This window comes from Bidens hawaiensis, unplaced genomic scaffold, assembly GCF_021521415.1.
Source record: "Bidens hawaiensis isolate Kalapana, Puna unplaced genomic scaffold, B.hawaiensis_p1.1 tig00005142_1, whole genome shotgun sequence".
In the NCBI taxonomy this organism is placed as follows: domain Eukaryota; kingdom Viridiplantae; phylum Streptophyta; class Magnoliopsida; order Asterales; family Asteraceae; genus Bidens; species Bidens hawaiensis.
The window spans coordinates 1,681,573-1,703,800 of NW_027491327.1; the positions used below are offsets into that span (position 1 = coordinate 1,681,573).

Genomic DNA, 22,228 nt, shown 5'->3' on the forward strand with positions numbered 1-22,228 from the left:
CATCGTTTCACTACAGTGAGTGGCATGAAACGATGCACCAGAATCCATCACCCAAGCATCAACGCTACTCTCAACACTACAAACCAAAGCCTCATCACTACTGACCCCGTCATCTGTGTCGTCTTCTGTAACGTTCACCTCTTTCTTACCATTCGGACACTGATTCCTGAAGTGTCCTTTCTCTTTACAACCCAAACATTCAATATCCTTACGAGTCTTAGACTAACTCCTCTTCCTGCTCCCACTGCCTCACTGTTTTCCCCTATCTCTACCTTCTGTGACTAGCATATTGCCTGATGATTCACCTGAACTTCTGCGTCTTGAATCTTCTCCCAGAATCAGATCTCGAATCCCGTCGAAAGTAATATTTGTAGACGAACTACAAACTGCAGTCACTGTTTGCGACCAACTGTCGGGCAAAGAGGATAATAACAAGAGGCCTTGAACTTCATCATCAAACTTAAAGCGGGACAAGATCGAATTAAGATTATTGATATGCGTTGTAACTGACCCACCCTCTTTCATTCTTGTTGTCACTAGCTCTCGGATAAGATAGACTTTATTCGCTGCCAAAGGCTTCTCATACATGTTAGATAGTGCTTCTATCATACCACGTGCTGTGATTTCTTTCATGATGTTAAACGCCACATCTTCCAACAACGACAAAGTAATACAAGCCCTGGCTTTCTTGTCTAACTTCTTCCAATCTGCTTCTGACATCTTTTCTGGTTTTACATCCTCAAGCACTACATCTAAATCTTTCTGACAAAGTAGCGCCTCAATCTGCATCTTCCACCAACCAAATTTCTGTCCATCAAACTTTTGTATAGAAACCTTTCCGTATTCTGCCATGACAATGACTAAACGAAAATCTGGATAAAAACAGAGACAGACACAGCAATGGCACGGGCCTGAACTTAACGGCTGTTCTACTGAACTCTGTTAAATAATCAACCTATTTAAACGGCAGCGGAAATACGAACTGTAAATCAGAAACTGAAACTTTAAACTGAAACGATAAAACCTGACAAACGCGGTTGACACTGATTATCTGTTTCTTTAAACAATTTCTTCTGACCTGACAACGGTTATTCAAATAATAGGATCTTGATTCAAACGTTCGTGGCTCGTACTTTGCAAAATATGATCTCCACCCAAAACAATATATATATAATACCAATATATATTATTGTTGCCAATACCAAATTAAATTAAAAAAGAAACATGTACCAAACCTCAAAAAGAAAGTAATAAATTCTGGTCCACACTTACTCCTTGTGTTCACAGCCCAGATTTTCCCTTTTTCTTTTTTTTTTTCAAAGCCTAATATAGGCACTATTCAACCTGGTCAAATAAAAAAATGAGGCTCGATCTAACCTTCCTGTTCACACACTTCTTCTTTGTCCTTGATCTTTTGATCATTGGCAAATCAACAAGGGATAGCGACGGTGCAAACGGCGATTACCGGTGGTGGCGAACGGTGGTGCAAGCAAAACTCCGACGCGGCGGAACCCTAAACGGCAGCGGTGGAAACTGCCGACTGCTGTAGCTTTCGAATGGAACCAACAACCAACAAAAACGTAGATCGACGAGCTGGGTTTAGTAGCGGCGTAACAACTGCGTAAACCCTAACGGCGATCAGAAAACCGTAGGCGGCGGCGGAACCCTAGCGCAGTAGGGTGGCGGCGGCTGGATGGTTTGGCGGCGACTCGGCTGGTTCAACGTGTTCTTCGCGTGATCTGAACCTAAGCTCTGATACCACTTGGTAGGATTAAACTCAAACACGAAACCGAACACACACACGAAAGCAATAAACGAACACGAGGATTTAACGTGGTTCGGTCTAAACTGACCTACGTCCACGGGTGGCAACTAGATATTCTTTATTGAGTGACGAAAGATTACAAGTACATAATGTTGTTTATATAGAGACTGAACTAGGGTTAGTAAATTATTATGCAAGAAATCTAAACCGGGCCGGGCTTCGGTCTGGCCACCCTACACCCATCTGCCCTTTGGACTTCAAATAATAAATCGGGCCAACAAAAGGCCTACGAAACCCAACATCCATATCTTCTGCTTTTGCTACCTATAATAAATTGCATTTTTAACAAGAACATCATTAATAAAAACATAAATAAATGATTAAAAAGGCAGATGTATAAATCGAATGAAAATATATCATTCAAACCCCAAGGTAAAGAGAAAAACATAACATAGCTATTTGTATTATATGACAGAATCATTCATTCTAACTCGAAACTTACAACATTAATTCGATTTAAGGAACATGAACACTCTATTATTCTATTCTAACTCAAAAGATACCTTTCTAAGTAACGAATTGAGCATACATACCGTTGGATCAAGAAATGGGCGGTTAAATTAAGCTCTTTTGAAAGTTCAAGTGTAATGGAGAAGGAGAAGAGAAATGTGACTGATGGTTTATTCAATTTCTATTTATAAATTTCATTATTTCAATTAATTAATAAAAGTGTCTTTTCATTTCATTTATTTATTTATATTTTTTGTAGTTTTAAGAAAAAAATTTGAAGAGTCGGTTTTTTTTGTGTAGTGGTAGAAATTATGGGTTTTTTTAATGGAAATACAAGTTTAAGCCTCACTTACAACGCTTTGAGGGGACATGGGTAAGGAAGACTAAGATCATTTCGATCCTGAGGCTGTTCACTATGGAGGGGTTTTAAAGCCGCTCCATGTCATCGCCACGTAAGAAATGGGGCTTCGAAGCCCTTCTCCATAACGCCCCGCTGTGGTTTAAAGCCCTTGAGCGTCGCAATATATATATACATATATATGTATGCAGGGGCGCAGCTTTAGAGGGACCCGAGTGACCCCGGTCACTGCCATTTTCTACGTTAATAGGGTAAATTTCGTAATTTTTTCTGAAAATTTTTATAGGCATTAAGCGCGGTCACTGCCAAATTATTTTTTCAAATAGCTACCGGTCACCACCAATTTTTTTTTTTAAATATAATACCCTATCTTTTTTTTTTATAAAACATCACGGTTTTGTAAACAAATGTTATAAAAATTGTAAAAAAAACTTAGTTTTTAATAGCACTCAAATTTGGAGGGGGCTTGTTGTAAATTGTTGGATAGCATAACTTTAAATAAAAAACAAAAAACAAATGGGAATTAAAAAAAAGGATCGGCCTCAATCTCACGCACGCCCTCACCTGCTTCCCTTTCCCTTCTGCCTTTATGTTTGCCAATCGCCACCGACACCGACCCACCCCCCCACCGCCGTCCGCGCTCATCCATTGCCGCCGATCATCCCCGCTCATCCACCACCGCAAGGTAATACTTTATCTGCTCTTCCTTTGTGTTATCGTGTTGTCAAATCAATGATTATAAAATTAGGGTTTGTAATTGTGAATTGGAGATTTAAGGAAATTAGTCAATTAAGCTTGTAATAGGTATTGTATGATGAAATTTTACTCTAACTTAACCTATTGAATCTTCTTAATTAGGTAAATCATGAAGAAACAAGATACAATTTTTTCGTTTTTCAAAAAAAAGGATGATAAACAAACGAGTAAACGTCGAGCTGCTTTGTAATTCTTCTTCTAAGGTACTCACCCTCCTCTCGGCTCTCGTATTATTATCATATTATGAATATTTTAGGTCTAGTTTTTTTTTAATTGTAAGGACAATCGTTTTGAATGAATGAAAAAAAAAATTATATATATGGATGTCATATTGTTTGATCTGACCCGAACCACCGACACGAATTGAATCGCCAACCCGAAAATTTTTTGATCCGTGACTTCGGTCACCGCCATGGCGAAGCCACTGTATGTATGTGTGTATGAGAGGGAGGGAGGGAGAGAGAGAAAAACATATGACCCACTATTTATATCCAAGGGTGCGCCGATCACATAAGAAAAGATGCTTGCAAATATAATTAAGTGGGCGTAATAGTTGGCCTATAACCCTATACAACCATACGGTACTCGAATAACTTTCAACTTTCAAACTTAAAAAATATCCATATTTGAAAAGAAAAGTAAAGCATATTGTTTACAAATAATTTAAAAGAGGTCTAATAAATGTGATCTAAACCAATCCGACATTCCACCGTCTAGTGACGGATTCAAGAATAATTTTTAACAAATGATTAAAAAGGCAAATATATAAATCGAATGAAAATATGTCATTCAAACCCTAAGGTAAAGAGAAAAACACAACATAGCTATTTGTATTATATGACAGAATCATTCATTCTAACTCGAAACTTACAACATTCGATTTAAGGAACATGAACACTCTATTATTCTATTCTAAACTCAAAAGATACCTTAAAATCTAAGTAGCGAATTACCGTTGGATCAAGAAATGCAGCGGCTCTTTTGAAAGTTAAAAGTGTGGCGGAGAAGGAGAAGACAAAGTGTCTTTTCATTTCATTTCATTTTATTTATTTAATTAATTATATTTTTTGGTGATCCCATTGGTTATGTTTCTATAGAATTGAATTGAGTTTCAAGCAAATATAACATACACATGTACATAATACATGTATACACGTCATAACAATAGCTTTGTTTAGTATGATCGGTTTTTGCCATTTAAAAGGGGTTACGGTGTAACTTTGTTGTCCTTCACCTGCTTCTCTAACGTTAGTCTGGGTTAAGTTTGTACCCCATGTGCCAAACACGTGCGAGGGCAGATTGGTAACTTTGCTTAAAGCAAATATAATCTTCAAATCATATACGAGCATATGGCAATGGTATGGAACCTCATTTATAGACTCACACAAGCCATCGCCATTGTAGCCGTCCATCAGTCGTGACTGATTCTTCCATATTCCCCTCCCATCGCCACCACAAACCTGTGACCATATGGTTCTCCACTTACCCGATATATTAATGAACTATATATAACTTGTAGTCAATAGTCAATTTTTTTTTAACAACAAAAGCCCAAACACCTGGAATCATCATTACAAATAATGATCTAAACAGAACATAATGACTTGATCTACCACCCCACAACTAAAAATACACGAAACAAAATACTAAAGCTAGACACGAATCAATAATTGTCATAAAAGAAGTCATAGTACATCTGTTGGACCAATTGTTATTAGATCAATAGTATTCTTTACCGTTAAAAATAGTAATTCTTTTAAATAGCGGTTAATGTGTTTCTTTCTTTTTTTATATGGAAAACAGTAAAATGATTCCACATATTTGCAATTAATGTGAAGTTGTCAACATCCTTATCTATGCTTATCATGATTGCTATATGCAGAGTCTAGCGGCACTTAAGGCGTGATTAAGATATCAGATATCACATCATAGTCGATTACATATATTATTTATTTTGAAAAATTCTCACAATAGGCCATTTAAGGAGAATGAGTCTCAAAATAGACTACAAGTTTCAAAACTTTCATTAATAATCCACTAAAATCCATCTTCTCTGTGACATTTGGTTTTCTGTCGATGATTTTCGTCCCCCAGTGAAATAGTGACACGTGTAAAGATGTTGACACCCACCCATGAGATTTCAAAAAAAATCTGTCTGACCCGTGAAATTTCAAAGAAAATTAATCTTTCTGACACGTGATATTTCAAGCCAAGGCAGTCTCATCTATGAGTTTTTGAAAAAATTAAATCCACCTCTTTAATTCCACCATTGATTCACCACCACCACCGCCACTTGCCGGAAAATGGAGAAGACGAGGGAACCATTTATTCACCACCGTCGCCGCCGCCACTTGCCGGAACCGGAGAAAATGACGGAACCATTGATTCACCACCACCACCACCGTAACTTGCCGGAAATGGGAGAAGACGACGAAGAAGACGACGTGATGCAGATATGTTAATGTTGGAAGACGACGGAGTTGATTCACCATGAAATGGAGGCTAGCACGAAGACAACGGTGGCCGGATATGTTGATGTTGGATGGTGAAGGCGACAGTGGCCGGATATGGTGATGTTGGATGTTGAAGGACGGAGATGGTGATGAATTAATCGAAATTATTTCAAAGAAGTGAGGTGGTGGTGAATTAATGGTGGATAGAGGTGAATTCAAACTTTTTTCAAATCTCACGGAGTAGGTGGTTTTCAAGGAAACAATTTTGGTATCAAAACTCACGGGCCAGACGGATTTGGCTTGAAATCTTAGGGTCAGACAGATTTGGCTTGAAAATCTCATGGGTCAGACGAATTTGGCTTGAAATCTCACGGATTTGGCACAAACCCAACTGTCACGAATCATACATATTTGACTTGAAATCTCAAGGGTTAATGGATTATTATGGGAATATTTGAAATTTTTAGCCTAAATTAAGAATCTCTCTCCTTAATTGGCTTATTTTAGGAAATTTCTCTATTTTTTTCCTTAACAAACACAATTATATTAGTTACTTTATAAATGTATAAATATTAGCATTTATGATTTTCTACACTACTGTAAAATCAGGATAACAAAAAAGTAATAAAACTTTACAAAGTTTTGTTTGTGAAAAACGTTTGAAAGTACTTCATACCCGAGTGAATTTTTCTGAGATGATATGTAAAGGGTCCATATTGATTTTGATGTTTCAGACATGGCTCCGCAGAACACCATTATGAAGGAAACCTATCGCTATGAAGAAAACCCTCTTGAAGACCCGAAGCTTTAATTATCGACCTCATGTCATTAGACTAGAATGTGAACTATACTTTACAAAGTTAATAAGTTTGGATTTGATTAGATCAAACTTTATAGTCCGTATAATAAAAACTTGATTGTAATATTTAGCTTGGTATATATAACGCATGACTTGAATCCATGTGAAGCGTAAGAGTGTGTATACTTTATACACATGACTCCGAGTTTTAGATTAGGAAAAACATGACTTTGAGTTTTAGATTAGGAAAAAGATAGAGTTTTCCATAAGAAGTCTAAGAAACCATATGATGTGGGTTAAGTTGGTCTGTATTTTGGTAATCTAATCCATGTGAACTAATCCATGTGATAGTGTGTGTTGCTGCTGAGGTAGATTGATAAGCTAAATTAGCTTACCGGTTGTCACGACACGTACTCTCTGAATGATCAAAACATGAGAGTTACTATAGTTTTTTATAATGGTTTTTAGTGCCAACAGGCAGAGGCTAAGCCTTCGCCTACTTAGCCGACATGGCACACTATGATTGGTTAAATGTAGGGTAGACTATAAATGTGAGTTTGATTATATATATTTGACAGTGTTTTAAACTATCCACAATACTCAATTGGGTATTCTTTAGACGAAATATCAACCGTCTATACTGATTTTGCAGGTCCAAGTCTGATTCACCCAATGACATCATGAAAAGGAAACCTACCCCCACTATCAGCAACTTCCTTGAGTCGAGTTTTGAATGAGACCATAAGATCTCAAACATTAACCGTTACTTATGTTACCAAACTAGAAGGCCATCTGCATGAGGTTGATTATAGATGACTATTTATAAAAATTCTATGGTCCACATAATTATTTTGGCATTTTTTTTCTTATATTAAAATTTTGTTTTTGTTTTATTTTCTAGAAAAAAGAAAATGTTCTTAGCATAATCTAAAAAATTATTTCTATATAGAAGTCTAGAAAATAGAAACATCTTTAAAAAGATATGGCGTACGAATGTCATACTATTTTGGTGATTTTTCCGATTAAGATAATATATAAGAAGGTACAACCACAAATTACATAGGAAAAGACGTTTGCAAATATAATCAAGTGGGCATAACAGTTGTCCTATAATATACAAACTTTTAACTTTCAAAGTATAAAAAATAGGGTCCAACTAGGGACACACTGTACGTTACGTATAGGACTATACGGGACTCTATACGTCTCATATGGACTATACGAGGGGTATATGAGACCCTCCGTATAGGCCTATACAAGACGTATTGATTGGTTTTTTAGCAAAAAGGTGTGTGTCCCTAAAATTCCCTAAAAAATGGAAATATTCATCTTTGAAAAGAAAAGAAAAACATTGTTTACAAATAATTTAAAAGAGGTCTAATAAGAGTGATCATCATCATCATCATCGTACTCAGTATATCCCACCAATAGCAATGCTATGGTAGGGTCTGAGGAGGGTAAGATGTAGACAGCCTTACCCCTATCGGCTGCTTCCGGTGAGACCCCCGGCTCGATAGTAGTTTTGCATCAAGCCTTGGACATAAGGCACATAGCACTCAATCATCGGGACACCGGCTGATTGGTGTATGTGCCCTTGTCTTTCGGCTATCAACGCCACCACATGATGCCTGATTAACCTTCCGCCACTTTTAACGCTATTTTCACGAGATTAGTAAAATAACGTCAAAATTAGTAAATAAGAGTGATCTAAACCAATATGATATTTTATCATCTAGTAACAGATTCAAGATTTTTTTTTAAAGGGTTCACTATTTTTCAATGTTTCAATGTTTCAATTTCAAATTAGTTATAAAAATATTCAGATAGGTTCAAGTCAGGCAGGGGTGATCCAACCATTTTAGGAGTCTAAAGTAGGGGTGTGTTTTTTAACCGTACCCGAATAACAAACCCGAACCGAAGTGACCCGAGACCCAAATAACCCAACCCGAATCCACACGGGCCGATTAAACTCCCAACCTGAACCCGAGATAAAATATTCGATTCGGCATTTGGGTTGAAATACCCAGATTCGGGTTGACCCGAATAACCCGAAGTATAATACATCAATGCATGTATCCCTAATTTTATAGGGTAGTTTAGCGGTGAAGTAGCACGGTGACCTTACATATTATTGTTCGGTTGTTCTCAAGACTCCAATTAATATTGGATCTATCACATCCCAATGTATTAATGACCATAAAGCATGCTGAGAATGTATCTTCAATTCAAAAACTTAAATAGTATGTATTTAAACCAATATTTATTGAGCATGTTTCTTCAATCTACACAAGTATTAATCCACAGGCTATAACGCTCCTTCATCCCGTCTAATGCATTCTTGTATGATAAATTCCATGTTTTGCTAAATAATATATGCTATTGTTGAATATGGCTGTATATTATGGTTTTATAATGGCTTGGAATATGGTTTTTTAATTTATGATATTATTAAAGGTGGATTTTTTTTTTAAAATTTGTTAAACCCAAAACCCAACCCGAGTTTACCTGACCTGTATAACTCGAAACCCGAACAAACCAAACTTTTTTGGGTCGGTTCTTGGGTCAATTTATTTTGAGCTCGAACCCGAACAACCGAACCCAAACAACCCAAAACCCGAAGAACACCCCTAGTCTAAAGCAACCTAAAACCCAAGGCATTTGATAATATATATATGTTAACCTAACACGCGCAAAATTAGCTAATAGGATTTTATGTGGGGTGTAATTGTAGTTATTACGGTTCGTCTAAAAATGGTCTTTGGTTTATATCATTATGGGTTAAGACGGGTCTACCGTAATATTTTAAAGATTAACATAATATAACAAAATATTCATTTGAACGTGGTATGTAAGAATCAGTTAAAGCTCAACCGACAATGAAAAAAATTAAAACAGATCTATTAGTTGCATATACATATATATATATATATATATATGTGTGAAAATTGATCAAATGGGTAAAAATTCAAACATTGAAAACTTATGCAACCAAAGAAATCTAACATACATACAATTATACACAAGCTAGCGAGCAACAAAGATGCTAAATTTAATAATAATAAAAAATCAACCGCCGTCCATCCCCACCATCACCGTCCACCCACCACCACCGTCCAACCACCACCACTGCAACCGTCCATCACCACCTCCCACTGTCCACCACCACCGTTCATCGCCTACCACAATCGTCTGCCACCAATCGTCCACCACCACCCACTTCCACAATTCGTACACCACCACCAATTATTTAGCAGCCTGCAGATGTTAAATGACTTCTATCTACTGTGATATGTATGACAGGTAACTAATTTTCAGCTTATGCAGACGATATCTAGTTTATAAAACAAACAATTATATTTTCAGATTGCAGACCTTCAGACCACATCTTCGGTTGCATACATAAACTCAGATTGCAGACAATTTTTTGTCTAAAAAACAAACAACACCTTAGTTGCAATTCATACACATTTGCCACTATGACCTCAAATTAAATAGTTAAAATCACAATAGCATGGGACCTTAATAAGCCTAACCTCAGCTAAACAAACAAAAACTTGACTCGAGGTTATTAAGGAGTTTAAACTTTAAACTTAAGCATACACTAGGTTTGTTAAGGCTCGTGACTGCAAGCCTATATAATCTTTTCATACAAGACTCACACTCAGACTCGATAACTAAATAAGCTTTATTTAAGACGATAATGCTCAGCTCCTTTCAAACTTTCTATTGGTCCGATCTATTAAATTCCACATTAAATTTTGTTTGTTTTCTCACATTTATACACACGTTCAATTTTGAAAGTCAGAACTCAGCTTGTCACCTTATTTCCATATTTGGCAAAACATTGAACTAGATTCCTCATATACAGCTGGTAAAGTTAAACCACATAATTGTTCTTCTTCTTCATCTTGATTGGTTCAAACTTCAAATCATAAACCCACCTGCTTCCAAGGATATCAAATCTCTTTCTTACCAGGTGCGTCTTCTCTCATCTTTATAATAATGGGAAGACTGAAGCACCCGGTCTCTTGAATTATTAATAAAGTTAATATTTATTTTGATATTTTTATTTTAGTTACTAGAATTATAATAGGTTTAGGAAATGTGTTGTCTTTTGAGAGAAAGTTTAGCATCAGTCTTGGAGAGCGAGTTTAGTAGATCTAGAAATAGGGGTCTGGCTATTGTTTTGTATGTCAAGAGGTCTCTTTTCTTCGTATATTCGTTAAGTTCCTTTGATTATATGAAAAGAGTCTGAGGGTTGTGTCAGAAAATGTGATATTCTATTTATTCTCTAAGAACATTTAATTGTATGAAAAGTCAAATGACTGAAATTGATAAAAAAGAACAAATGATTACACACTGATCGAAATAGAATTACATGGAACTTCAGACGACTCTCATCGGATTGATTACCGATGAATAAGAATACCAAGAATAAGATTTATTGTGACGAATGCTTATTTAATCTTAAATATCGTAGAGCCTGTATTTATACTTGAACTCTAACCAAGGGAGCGTCCTTCAATCAATGGCTCCTTTCCATATGTGATTAGGGCTTGAAGCAACCGACCGTTTGTAGACGGTGAGATACGATCAATAGAGATTATGTGTGAGCAAAGAACAAGCATGTAGATCCATATCCAAACAAGCCCAAGTACACAATAGGCCAATAGCTCAAATGAAGGCAACTAGAGTAATGTTATGAATTATGAAATTGAAATGATTAATTTTAACAGTCACCCCAATATTTCGTATGTTCATTTGTTTGATCTGATTGTTTGATCCGTATGAGCCAACACTCCTTGCAAACGTTTCCTGAACATGTTTTGGTCATGATCGGGTTAAGTCGAAACTGGCCGTATGTGAATTCCGAACCTATTTTGAAACTTGGGGATGAGGGTATGATATGGTTAATTTGGTTGTGTAAATTGTTAATAGTTTGTGTTTGTGTGACATTCGTTAAAATTCGTACTGCAGAAATGGGTTTGCTCAAGTATATCCAGATTAAGGGTCTAGGGGATGTTAATCTTGCTACGCGTTCTCTTGCTGAAAACGAAGACAATGTTCTGGACCGAACAATCGGTGTTAGCTATGAAGGTGGCTCAAGTCGTGTTCAACCCGACATTGAAAAATTGGTTTTGGGTCACGAAACCGAGCTGGATCCAATGGTGGTTTCTAACACGAAAGATGTTCCGGAGAAACAGACCCTTTGTGAAGGTGGAAAGAAACAGCAGCCGGAGGTATCGGCTTCTTCTTCAAAGAAAAGGAAGTTTGTAGTTTTGGTTTCGACTTCTAGTGAAGATAGCCGGTCTCATGAAAATAAAGATGACGTGGGTGTATGTGTATCTAGTCATGACAAGCAAGGAAAAAAGGTTGTTATATCAAAACCGGGTGACGAGAAGGAAGAGGATGACCCGAAGCCTGACGTCTATTGCTTAAACCAGGCAGGTTTTGTGAAACACCTTGTAGGGTCGGTACCGGAGTTTCGCAAGTGGCATGAGAAAGAAACGAAGAAGGAAGTCCGTTTGCGTAATCAGATTTCTCGGTATCGCCTGCAAATGAAACTTGAGCATGCGAAGAATGTGAAGTTGGCGAAGAAGGTGAAGAAATTAAAGAAACTGAGGAGGATGATTTTGGATAAAGGAAAAGAGGCTGCTGAGGGTGAGGTAACAAATATTAATTTTATTGGTTATAAATTATTATAATCAATGTTGTAAAAATAGGTTTACAAGGCCGAGTACTCCCCGAGTACTCGCTACAAGGCATGGCGTCGAGGCAAGTTTCATTAACTTTGCCTAGTTACTAAGAATCGCTCAAAGTTGGTCAACCTCAGCCAGAATCACATATAGTCGGTTAACTTTGGCCAATTTTGACTTAAAATAATAAAACATAATTCGCATTTCTGTAATATTAAAGAAAAAATATCATTTTTTTTAATTAATGATTATCAAATTTTAGAATAATTTAGTATTTAAAAATGTATTTCTCTTATTTATATTGATATCCACTTAGTTTCTTATAAATATTAATAAACTTATCATATTTGACATACATATAATTTCCAAAAATTAATTTGCTTTATATTTACCATTTCCGAGTACTCTCCGAGTAATCCGAGTACACCCAACTCCCCAGTCGGCCGCCTAGGGTCCGCCTAGCGACTTTTGCAACCTTGATTTTAATGAATATTAATTTTGAATTAACAAATATACTGTAATGCAGGAGAAGTTGAAGCAGGCTTATGAGGAGCTTGAGCTACAACGGGAGGTGGTTGAGAAGCTGAATGCGGAGCTTGAGCTAAAGAATGAAACGGTGGATAAGCTGAACGCGAAGATTGAGCTTGAGAAAGCTGGCAGGACGCAAGAGCGTGTCGTTAGAGAATTTATTGCAGCGGGTTTTGTCTGAGCGACGGTGGTTGATCCAGGAAGGTTTCGAGTATGTGATAAACAGATTGCACAAAAGTGGGGAATATAATCGACTGTTGGCGGCTGTGCAAAAAAAATTATGGGAATCAGGGGCTCACTATGGCGTTGAACAAGGTTACGAATGCTGCAAAGCTGGTGTGGCGTTGGAGGATGTCTTGCTGTATAAGTCTAAGACGCATGAAGAGTTTCTCAAGGCCGTTGTTGAGCTGGAACACACGCGCTTCCCCTATGTTGTAGCCTTGTCGCAATGTGCACTGTACGCTTGATGAGTTAATAGCGTTGAAGCCTGTAGAGATGGAGGAAGAAGATGAAGCTGCGGTTGGTGGTAATCAGATAATGTAGTTGTGCAGTTTGCATCTGTTTGTTTTTGAATTTGGTTCAAGTGGATCAATTAATGCATGTAATGGAATATCATCGGCTTGGTCGAATGCGAAACGTTTGACCTTATAAAAGTCAAACTGAACTCTTTGCCATATAAACTAATTCTTTTTAGCAGTAGTTATAAATTTATAATGAAATCAAGAAAACTTAGAAATAGCTAAATGCTTAAAAAAATTCTTTATTTATAAATGCATCTTAAGATGAAGCATCACATTCCATAATTCATATCTTATCATGTATACAAACACACACACCAACATAATGCACCATCATTAAGAGCAAGAGAACCTAAACGTATACACGTATGTATGAATATATCATACACACAGTGCCAAAAACATGTCTTGAAATGATAACTCATAAGATTGCACAGGTTCGACACAATCCAACGCCCGCCTTCGTATGCTCATTCTCCAAAATGTTTTCAAGTTCGGTTATTATGTCTTCAAACTTTGGCCTCACATCAGGATTCCGGTGCCAACATCTTTTTAGGAGCCTGTAAAATTGATATTATTAAGATGCTAACAAACTTTTAGCTAATTGTTATAACTATCCCTAATCGACCCGTTTTCATATAAATGGATTTAAATTTTATGAAGTAAATTTGAAGTAGCTTACATCCTCACAGGTTCAGGGTATAGATACGAAGATAATGGTGGCCTCGAGTCCTCATATGCTCGTTGGTCAGCCACATGTTCGGGTGGTTCTTCTCTATTAGATGGCCCGCCTTGAAACATCTAATGCCACATATAGACACAGCATTTTAATATGCAAACCATAAATAAATAATAAGCAGTTTCAATGAAATCACAAAGATCAAGTCTTTGCAAACTTTTGACTATAAAAGTCAAAAGGTAAAAGTCAAACTATGCAATAAGAAGTGAGTGTGATTTACTTCGTGAACAATCAAAGCGAACGAGAAAACATCAACACTCTTGCCATATGATTCCCTACGATATACTTCAGGAGCCATGTATCGATCTGAAAGAAGCACAAAAGGAAAAGGATTAAATAATCCAAAAAAATGTTAAAAAAGATAAAAAAAAATAAAAAGACTTCATTTTTATGATAAAATATCAGATTTTATTACATGATCCAGTTCCTCCAGTCATTTTGTAGCCATAAACATCTTTCTCCTGTGCAATTTTGCTTAAACCAAAGTCTGTAACTTTTAAACGTCCGGCTTCATCATGCAATACATTTCTGAAAGATTTTTATTTTTGTGTGGAAGTTAAACGATTGTTATTTTAGTTCATACTCGAAAACAAAGATTGTCTGGTGTGTACCTCGGTGTCAAATCCCTGTGAATTATGGCATGCGGGTTATGGTGATGAAGATAATTCATACCCCTGTATCATACAAAATCGATTTTCATGTGTGAAAATTCAAAAATTTAAGCCGACTCTTCAACTTTTCAAGAAAATGTAGATGCTAAAAATGAAATTGATAAAAGCTAAAAATTTTAAAACTTTTTGGTGTTAAGTTTGAAAAGAAATTCCACATCAAATTTGGATTAGAAAAAATAATCTGTTTGACCTCATAAAAGTCAAACTTTACTCTTGCGGATGATTTTGGATGAATATAAGACCCCAATGAATGTTCAAATCTTGATTTTGCATTCGGTACAACTATTTTTTTCATAGTGTAAAATCTTAAATGAGGTTAACAAATAATAGAAGTGAGAAATGACATACCTTGCAATATCCAAAGCATAAGAAACAGCAGTCAATGGATCAAGTCTTCCTTTCTTTTTTAGAATATCATACAAACTTCCCTAAAAGAATCCCACATTTTTAAGTAAACGCTAAATCAATGAACCCAAAAATAAAAAATACCCACATTTTTTAGATATTCCGTTAAGAAAATAAGCCGGTCCGAGTCTTTCAAAACACCAAGAAATTGCACTATGTTCGGGTGACGCAACTTTTGCCATAACGCAAGTTCCTTCAAAAACGCTTTTCTGTAAACATATTATAAAACAGAAAGTCAGATGACCAAATGAATACCAATGAGTTCATTGACTTTATGAGAGTCAAACAGACTACTAGGTTTGACTTTAATTGGTCAAAGCTAACCTCACTTTCTCATTTGATGCAATCGAAGACCGGATTGTCTTTGCAGCGACTTCTGTACCGCGCCACTTTACTTTATAAACTTCACCATATGCACCCTGCTGACATTAGCAAGTTTCTAACATAAAACTAATTTCAAAATATAATATTTTAACGATTTAGATGAAGTATTTACTTCGCCAATAAGAACTGCTTCTTTCAATTGAACTTCAGTGTAATGAATCCAGTAACATGGAGTCTGAGAATCAGCTACAATCTGTAGAAAGATATGGTTTGACTTTTGAGGTCAAACAGATACTCTTGAACTACAAATATTAAGATTACTTTTGATGTTGTGATAATATTATTAAACTTATATCATTATGTTTCATTAACATTTACTATTTAGATTATCAGTTCCATATACTTAAAACACTTATCCATTAGTCACATTTCATAAAAATCAAATCATTCAAAAGGCTAAAATGGTAATTTACAGTGTTTCAAACTATCCATTCATAACATTTATCAAACAAAAGTCATGGTCCATTTTGCATCTGGTAAACAATAGGTTTGACTACAAGGCAGACATTTTCATTGACTCGTTTTCAATAAAGGGAAAATAAGGTACCGGATCAATTCCTCCATGCGCCTTAAGGATTTCGCAAATATCCAAATGGCCTGCGCCAAGTGCATCCGAAAGTGGCTGCAAATATTAATCAAAACCAACCTCAGCAACAACAATAATAATAATGCGCATCAAAACACCACCTAAATTTACAATTTCATGATCTTGTTAAAAGAATAACACTTACGGTCCGACCCCATCGGTCAGTAGAGTTAACATCCGCCCCTTTCTCAAGAAGTAAAAGAACAATTTCGGTACAACCTTCACAAGCAGCTAAATGAAGTGCGGTTCTTTTATCATAATCTCCTACATTAGGTTCCACACCCTTATCAAGCTCTTGCATAACTCCCCATTTGTTGCCCTTACCCGAGCAGTAAAGAAGACGGTAGGGCCCGTCTGAGTCGGTTTTTTGCACTTGACTTTGCTGCAAACATAAGATAGAATTAGTAATCATGCAAAAAGAGGACAAATGTTGTAAAAAACTGAAAAAGATTGCTATATATTATACCTAGAAATTAGTATCACTGAATGCACTAAATTTGATAAGACTTGGAAACTAGAGATGTGGTTTGACTTTTTTTTGTCAAACAAGTTACCACTGGGACTCATAAGTAAAGGCTTAAACAAGGTTATTAGTGTGAATTGCGCATAAAATGTTATAAAAAAGATTTAATCTTTAAAAACTAACACTGGTACTATGCTGGTTTGGATATGGAGACTTGCTTGTCTGAATTATGAACATGTTATTTCAAAAGAAAAGAAGTGGATGTATTAAAATGCATAAACAACAAGAACTCGGGTCATATTTTGATTATTTTCCCCAACTGCACCAAACATATAAAGGATTGTAAGCCTGCAAAATCTTATATTGACTTAAAGAGACAGCTTCTAAACTTAAGGGAAGATTGAAAAGTTGACTTTTTGGTCAAATGAAAGACAGGTTAGAATTTAGAATCACTAAAAAATGTAGAATGAACTTGTCGAAGCATGAAATGAATCTGACCTGATCCATGACGATGTTTCCACGGATTTCGAGATGAACGAACCACGTTTTGATCTTCTTCTCCGGCTGCTTGGGATCTGCAATGGCTCTTTGGGGGTGTGGAGGTGACCGCTAAGAAATCTCGAGGATCTCTTGTTCACAGACACAAAAATATGGTGGTGGCTCTTACTGAGAATGACCAACCCCTAATAAGGAGGTGGAGACCTGCTTATATAGGGAGCCTCATGGCCACCATCATGGTACCCTAATGGGCCTAGCCCAGTTAGGGTTACCTCCACAAAACCCCCTCAGCCCAATAACAATGTATTAGTCCATATAATAAAATAAGCCAAACATAATAAATTTAGGGTCGTAAAACCGGGTTTAGTACCATACCCCTACAAGCCCCCCAAGTCCAGCGTTGCTCCTAAGCGCGCAAGCGTTTAGGTGGAGCGCTGGACTTTATGAGGTGAGGCGGTTTTTTCCCTTTTCTTTGGCCTTATCTTTATTGTCTTTTGAGTTTTGGGAGGTTTTCTTCATGATGGTGACGAGTTATAAGAATAATAAAGCTTGCGCGTGAGGCGACTTACGAGCTATAAGAATAATAAAGCTTGCGCGTGAGGCGACTTTCGAGCTATAAGAATAATAAAGCTTGCGCGTGAGGCGACTTACTAGCTATAAGAATAATAAAAGCTTGCGCGCGAGAGGCGTCTTACGAGCTATGAGAATAATAAAGCCTGCGCGCGAGAGGCGACTTACGAGCTGAGAATAATGAAGCCTGCGCGCGAGAGGCGTCTTACGAGCTGAGAATAATAAAGCTTGCGCGCGAGAGGCGTCTTATGAGCTTTGAGAATAATAAAGCTTGCGCGTGAGAGGCGTCTTACGAGCTGAGAATAATAAAGCTTGCGCGTGAGGCGTCTTACGAGCTGAGAATAATAAAGCCTGCGCGCGAGAGGCGTCTTACGAGCTGAGAATAATAAAGCTTGCGCGCGAGAGGCGTCTTATGAGCTTTGAGAATAATAAAGCTTGCGCGTGAGGCGACTTACGAGCTGAGAATAATAAAGTCTGCGCGCGAGAGGCGACCTACGAGCTGAGAATAATAAAGCCTGCGCGCGAGAGGCGTCTTACGAGCTGAGAATAATAAAGCTTGCGCGCGAGAGGCGTCTTATGAGCTTTGAGAATAATAAAGCTTGCGCGTGAGGCGACTTACGAGCTGTAGTATGATGATAATGACTGGCCTAAAAGGGCCTCTTCTGCGCAGGGTGACTGTCCTGGCTTGTCTTCAAAATAGTGATGGAGGCACAAATGGCCCAATAATAATAACGATGTCATGGGTGCTTGTGCGGCTCATAGCCGAACCTGCAAAGACATAAATTAAGAGTGGATGTATTATAAATTTCCCATCCTCGGGCAAATTATGAGGTGTGCCTAGCCTATATTGGCGCGTGGCCGTTTGGGTTTATGAGGATTCCCAACCTTTAAGTATGGCACGTAGCCATATGGGATATTATGAGGATTCCCAACCTTTAAGTGTGGCACGTAGCCATATGGGATATTATGAGGATTCCCAACCTTTAAGTGTGGCGCGTAGCCATATGGGATATTATGAGGATTCCCAACCTTTAAGTGTGGCGCGTAGCCACATGGGATATTATGAGGATTCCCAACCTTTAAGCGTGGCGCGTAGCCATATGGGATGTTATGAGGATTCCCAACCTTTAAGCGTGGCGCGTAGCCATATGGGATGTTATGAGGATTCCCAACCTTTAAGCGTGGCGCGTAGCCATATGGGATGTTATGAGGATTCCCAACCTTTAAGCGTGGCGCGTAGCCATATGGGATGTTATGAGGATTCCCAACCTTTAAGCGTGGCGCGTAGCCATATGGGATGTTATGAGGATTCCCAACCTTTAAGCGTGGCGCGTAGCCATATGGGATGTTATGAGGATTCCCAACCTTTAAGCGTGGCGCGTAGCCATATGGGATGTTATGAGGATTCCCAACCTTTAAGTGTGGCGCGTAGCCATGTGGGATGTTATGAGGATTCCCAACCTTTAAGTGTGGCGCGTAGCCATGTGGGATATTATGAGGATTCCCAACCTTTAAGTATGGCGCGTAGCCATATGGGATATTATGAGGATTCCCAACCTTTAAGTATGGCGCGTAGCCATATGAGTACAATCATGGTTGTTCTTATCCTGATTTGGATTACTGTTCATTTGTTGTGTCGCTTACGCGCGACCTGCGCAATGCCTCCTTTATTCTCACGCGCAGATGTGGTGCGTGAACGTGCATGATGCGTGAGCAACTGATGCATGAGCATACGTGAAGCCCAATAACATGCGATGCGTGAGCATAGGAGATGCGTGAGCATGTGATGTGCGTGAGCATACGTGATGCGTGAGCATACGTGATAGGCGTGAGAATGCGTGATGCGTGAGCATGTGATATGCGTGAGCATACGTGATACGCGTGAGCATGCGTGATGCGTGAGCGCGCATGCGAGAGTAATCGCCGGGAGCGCGCATGCGACCCGCTGTGGCGTAGAGTAATCGCCTGGAGCGCGCATGCGACCCGCTGTGGCGGGGAGTAATCGCCTGGGCGCGCATGCGACCCGCTGTGGCGGATAGTAATCGCCAGGAGCGCGCATACGACCCGCTGTGGCGTAGAGTAATCGCCTGGAGCGCGCATGCGACCCGCTGTGGCGGGGAGTAATCGCCTGGGCGCGCATGCGACCCGCTGTGGCGGAGAGTAATCGCCTGGGCGCGCATGCGACCCGCTGTGGCGCGCATGATCCAAAGATTTTGAATATCCATATCAGGTAGGTTTTATGTAAAACCAACAGATCTAATAGGATTTATAGATCTATGAGTATGAAGTGTGGCTGTTGCTCAAACGAACCCAGATCTGAGAAAATCATAACTAGAGTTGGTATATTTCACTTAGAAAAAACACAGATCTAAGGGTTTTCCCCAAAAGTTCGGTGGTTTCTTCCTGTACATTTCCAGATCTGGAAGTATTTTTAGATCTACGGATTTTTGGATTTCCATAGAACATATCTGAAAGAAGAGACCATAGACCTGAGATATTGATGAACAGATCGGAGGGCCGAGAAGAGAGGCAAGTGTGGTTCATTGCCGTCCCACGGATGGCGCCAATGTCGAAGCATGAAATGAATCTGACCTGATCCATGACGATGTTTCCACGGATTTCGAGATGAACGAACCACGTTTTGATCTTCTTCTCCGGCTGCTTGGGATCTGCAATGGCTCTTTGGGGGTGTGGAGGTGACCGCTAAGAAATCTCGAGGATCTCTTTTTCACAGACACAAAAATATGGTGGTGGCTCTTACTGAGAATGACCAACCAACCTTTAAGGAGGTGGAGACCTGCTTATATAGGGAGCCTCATGGCCACCATCATGGTACCCTAATGGGCCTAGCCCAGTTAGGGTTACCTCCACAAAACCCCCTCAGCCCAATAACAATGTATTAGTCCATATAATAAAATAAGCCAAACATAATAAATTTAGGGTCGTAAAACCGGGTTTAATACCATACCCCTACAGAACTCATTGTTGGGTTCATCTACGATTGCAAGAAGTGAAAGGGGGCGACGACGGGTTGGGGCAGCCAGCCCTAGCTCGTTTGTTATCCTGCTTATATTATTAATTAACATTGTAATCTCGTGTAGTTGTAATTGATTATCACTTAAATAAATTATACCAAGTTACCACCTGTAGACCAAACCACGTTAAATCCCCGACATTTGTGTCGTATTATTGCTTTTGTATAGCGTTCGTGTGGTTTAATCCTAAGTTCCTAACAGTCATGGGCCAAAAAAAAATAAAAATTCCTACAACAAGAATCCTAGTTTGACCACAAGATTCAAACGTTATCTTATTAATTCAAATAAGTAAAATGAATCAACTACAAAAACATGATCGTATATATAATATATACCATATTCACAAGCATGCTTCTTAAAACTTCAAACGCTACATGCATACCAATAAACATAAGTTCAGACAAAATATATATAAACATGAAAACAATAATGTTATGATCTGAATTTAGGATTAAAACTGACCATGGAAGGTGATGTTGAGGAATCCATGATTCCAAGATTCTTTTGTTGAAGATGAAAGTAAACAGCTTGAAGATGAGCATTGAAGATTTATAAATAATAATATGGGCCGATGGTTTTAAGGAAGATGCAAATAAAAAGACAGAAAAACTGAGTCACCAAGAAATGTAAAATGGTTTGATTGTTTAAGAGAAAAAGAAAAAACATTGAGTAAGTCGCCATGTTTGATTGGTGGGAATTAGCAAATGAAAGGAGTAGTGGTAAATTTGGTGGAGAAAGAACAGTTAATTTATTATTATTATTATTATTTTTTATCTTTTTGGGTTTGTGTAGCTTAGAAGTAGAAAGTAAACGAGCATGTAAATCGTTGTTCAGAAAAAAAATAATAATAAAGGGATCTTGGTTTTCTATTATCATTTGAAAGATTGCACGTGAATGAGGTATCGTGCAAAGAGATGGATCAAACGGTCTCATGAACATTGAACGGTTATAAATTAAAAATAAAATATAATAAATCCATATTCAATTTCTCTTATTAATACCCCTTCAACAAAATCATAAACAGAATCACGCAAATGTTATCATATTGCTAAGTTTAAACAACCCTTTTTCCGTATTTACATATTTTAGGGTTAGCATGTATACACCTATTCAAACGAACTATGTTTATTCATATCTCAAATTTCAAATACACACCCTCATGTTCTCTTGTGATTCATTACTTGTTGGTTGTTTATGCCTTAAATAATTATGTTTTATGAGTTTAATTGCTAATTGGTCTTATTATCCTCACTAGCTTCATTTAGTATGATCATCCTATTAGTTTGGTTTATCCAAATAAAACGGATCCTAATTTACATTATTTCATATTTATTTATACTTATGATTAATCTACGATGCACGTGGGTTGTATGATTTTTGCCTTATAAAATATATATAAAACTTGTGTAATTTTCACCAACTTTCAGTTGACTATTTTATTTTTATATATGCTACATTTATTTTGTGTGAAGATTTGCCATGTTATGAAGACAT

The 22,228-nt window shown here is 37.7% G+C and overlaps 2 protein-coding genes across 2 annotated transcripts in view; one reads left to right on the forward strand and one right to left on the reverse strand.

Moving 5' to 3' along the window:
• LOC143629028 (disease resistance protein Roq1-like) overlaps positions 1-22,228 on the forward strand; it is a 127,765-nt gene that overhangs the window by 62,361 nt on the left and 43,176 nt on the right. The window lies entirely within an intron of this gene.
• Positions 13,805-21,446, reverse strand: LOC143629059 (serine/threonine-protein kinase VIK-like). Its single transcript, XM_077098437.1, has 12 exons — positions 21,197-21,446; positions 16,314-16,550; positions 16,130-16,204; positions 15,695-15,775; positions 15,523-15,617; positions 15,287-15,407; positions 15,142-15,221; positions 14,734-14,796; positions 14,538-14,650; positions 14,343-14,428; positions 14,066-14,184; positions 13,805-13,943 (listed from the first exon to the last, which is right to left on the reverse strand). Exons 1-12 carry the CDS (start codon positions 21,221-21,223, stop codon positions 13,805-13,807), a joined length of 1,236 nt encoding a protein of 411 aa, XP_076954552.1. The 5' UTR covers positions 21,224-21,446.

Excerpts from the sequence above, each read along its gene's own strand:
- LOC143629059 (XM_077098437.1), bottom strand. The coding sequence starts at position 21,223 with ATGGATTCCTCAACATCACCTTCCATG. Across the intron at positions 16,551-21,196 it reads CCTCAACATCACCTTCCATG|CAAAGTCAAGTGCAAAAAAC; the intron begins GTCAGTTTTAAT and ends TTATGTTTGCAG. Across the intron at positions 15,408-15,522 it reads GCATCAAATGAGAAAGTGAG|AAAAGCGTTTTTGAAGGAAC; the intron begins GTTAGCTTTGAC and ends ATATGTTTACAG.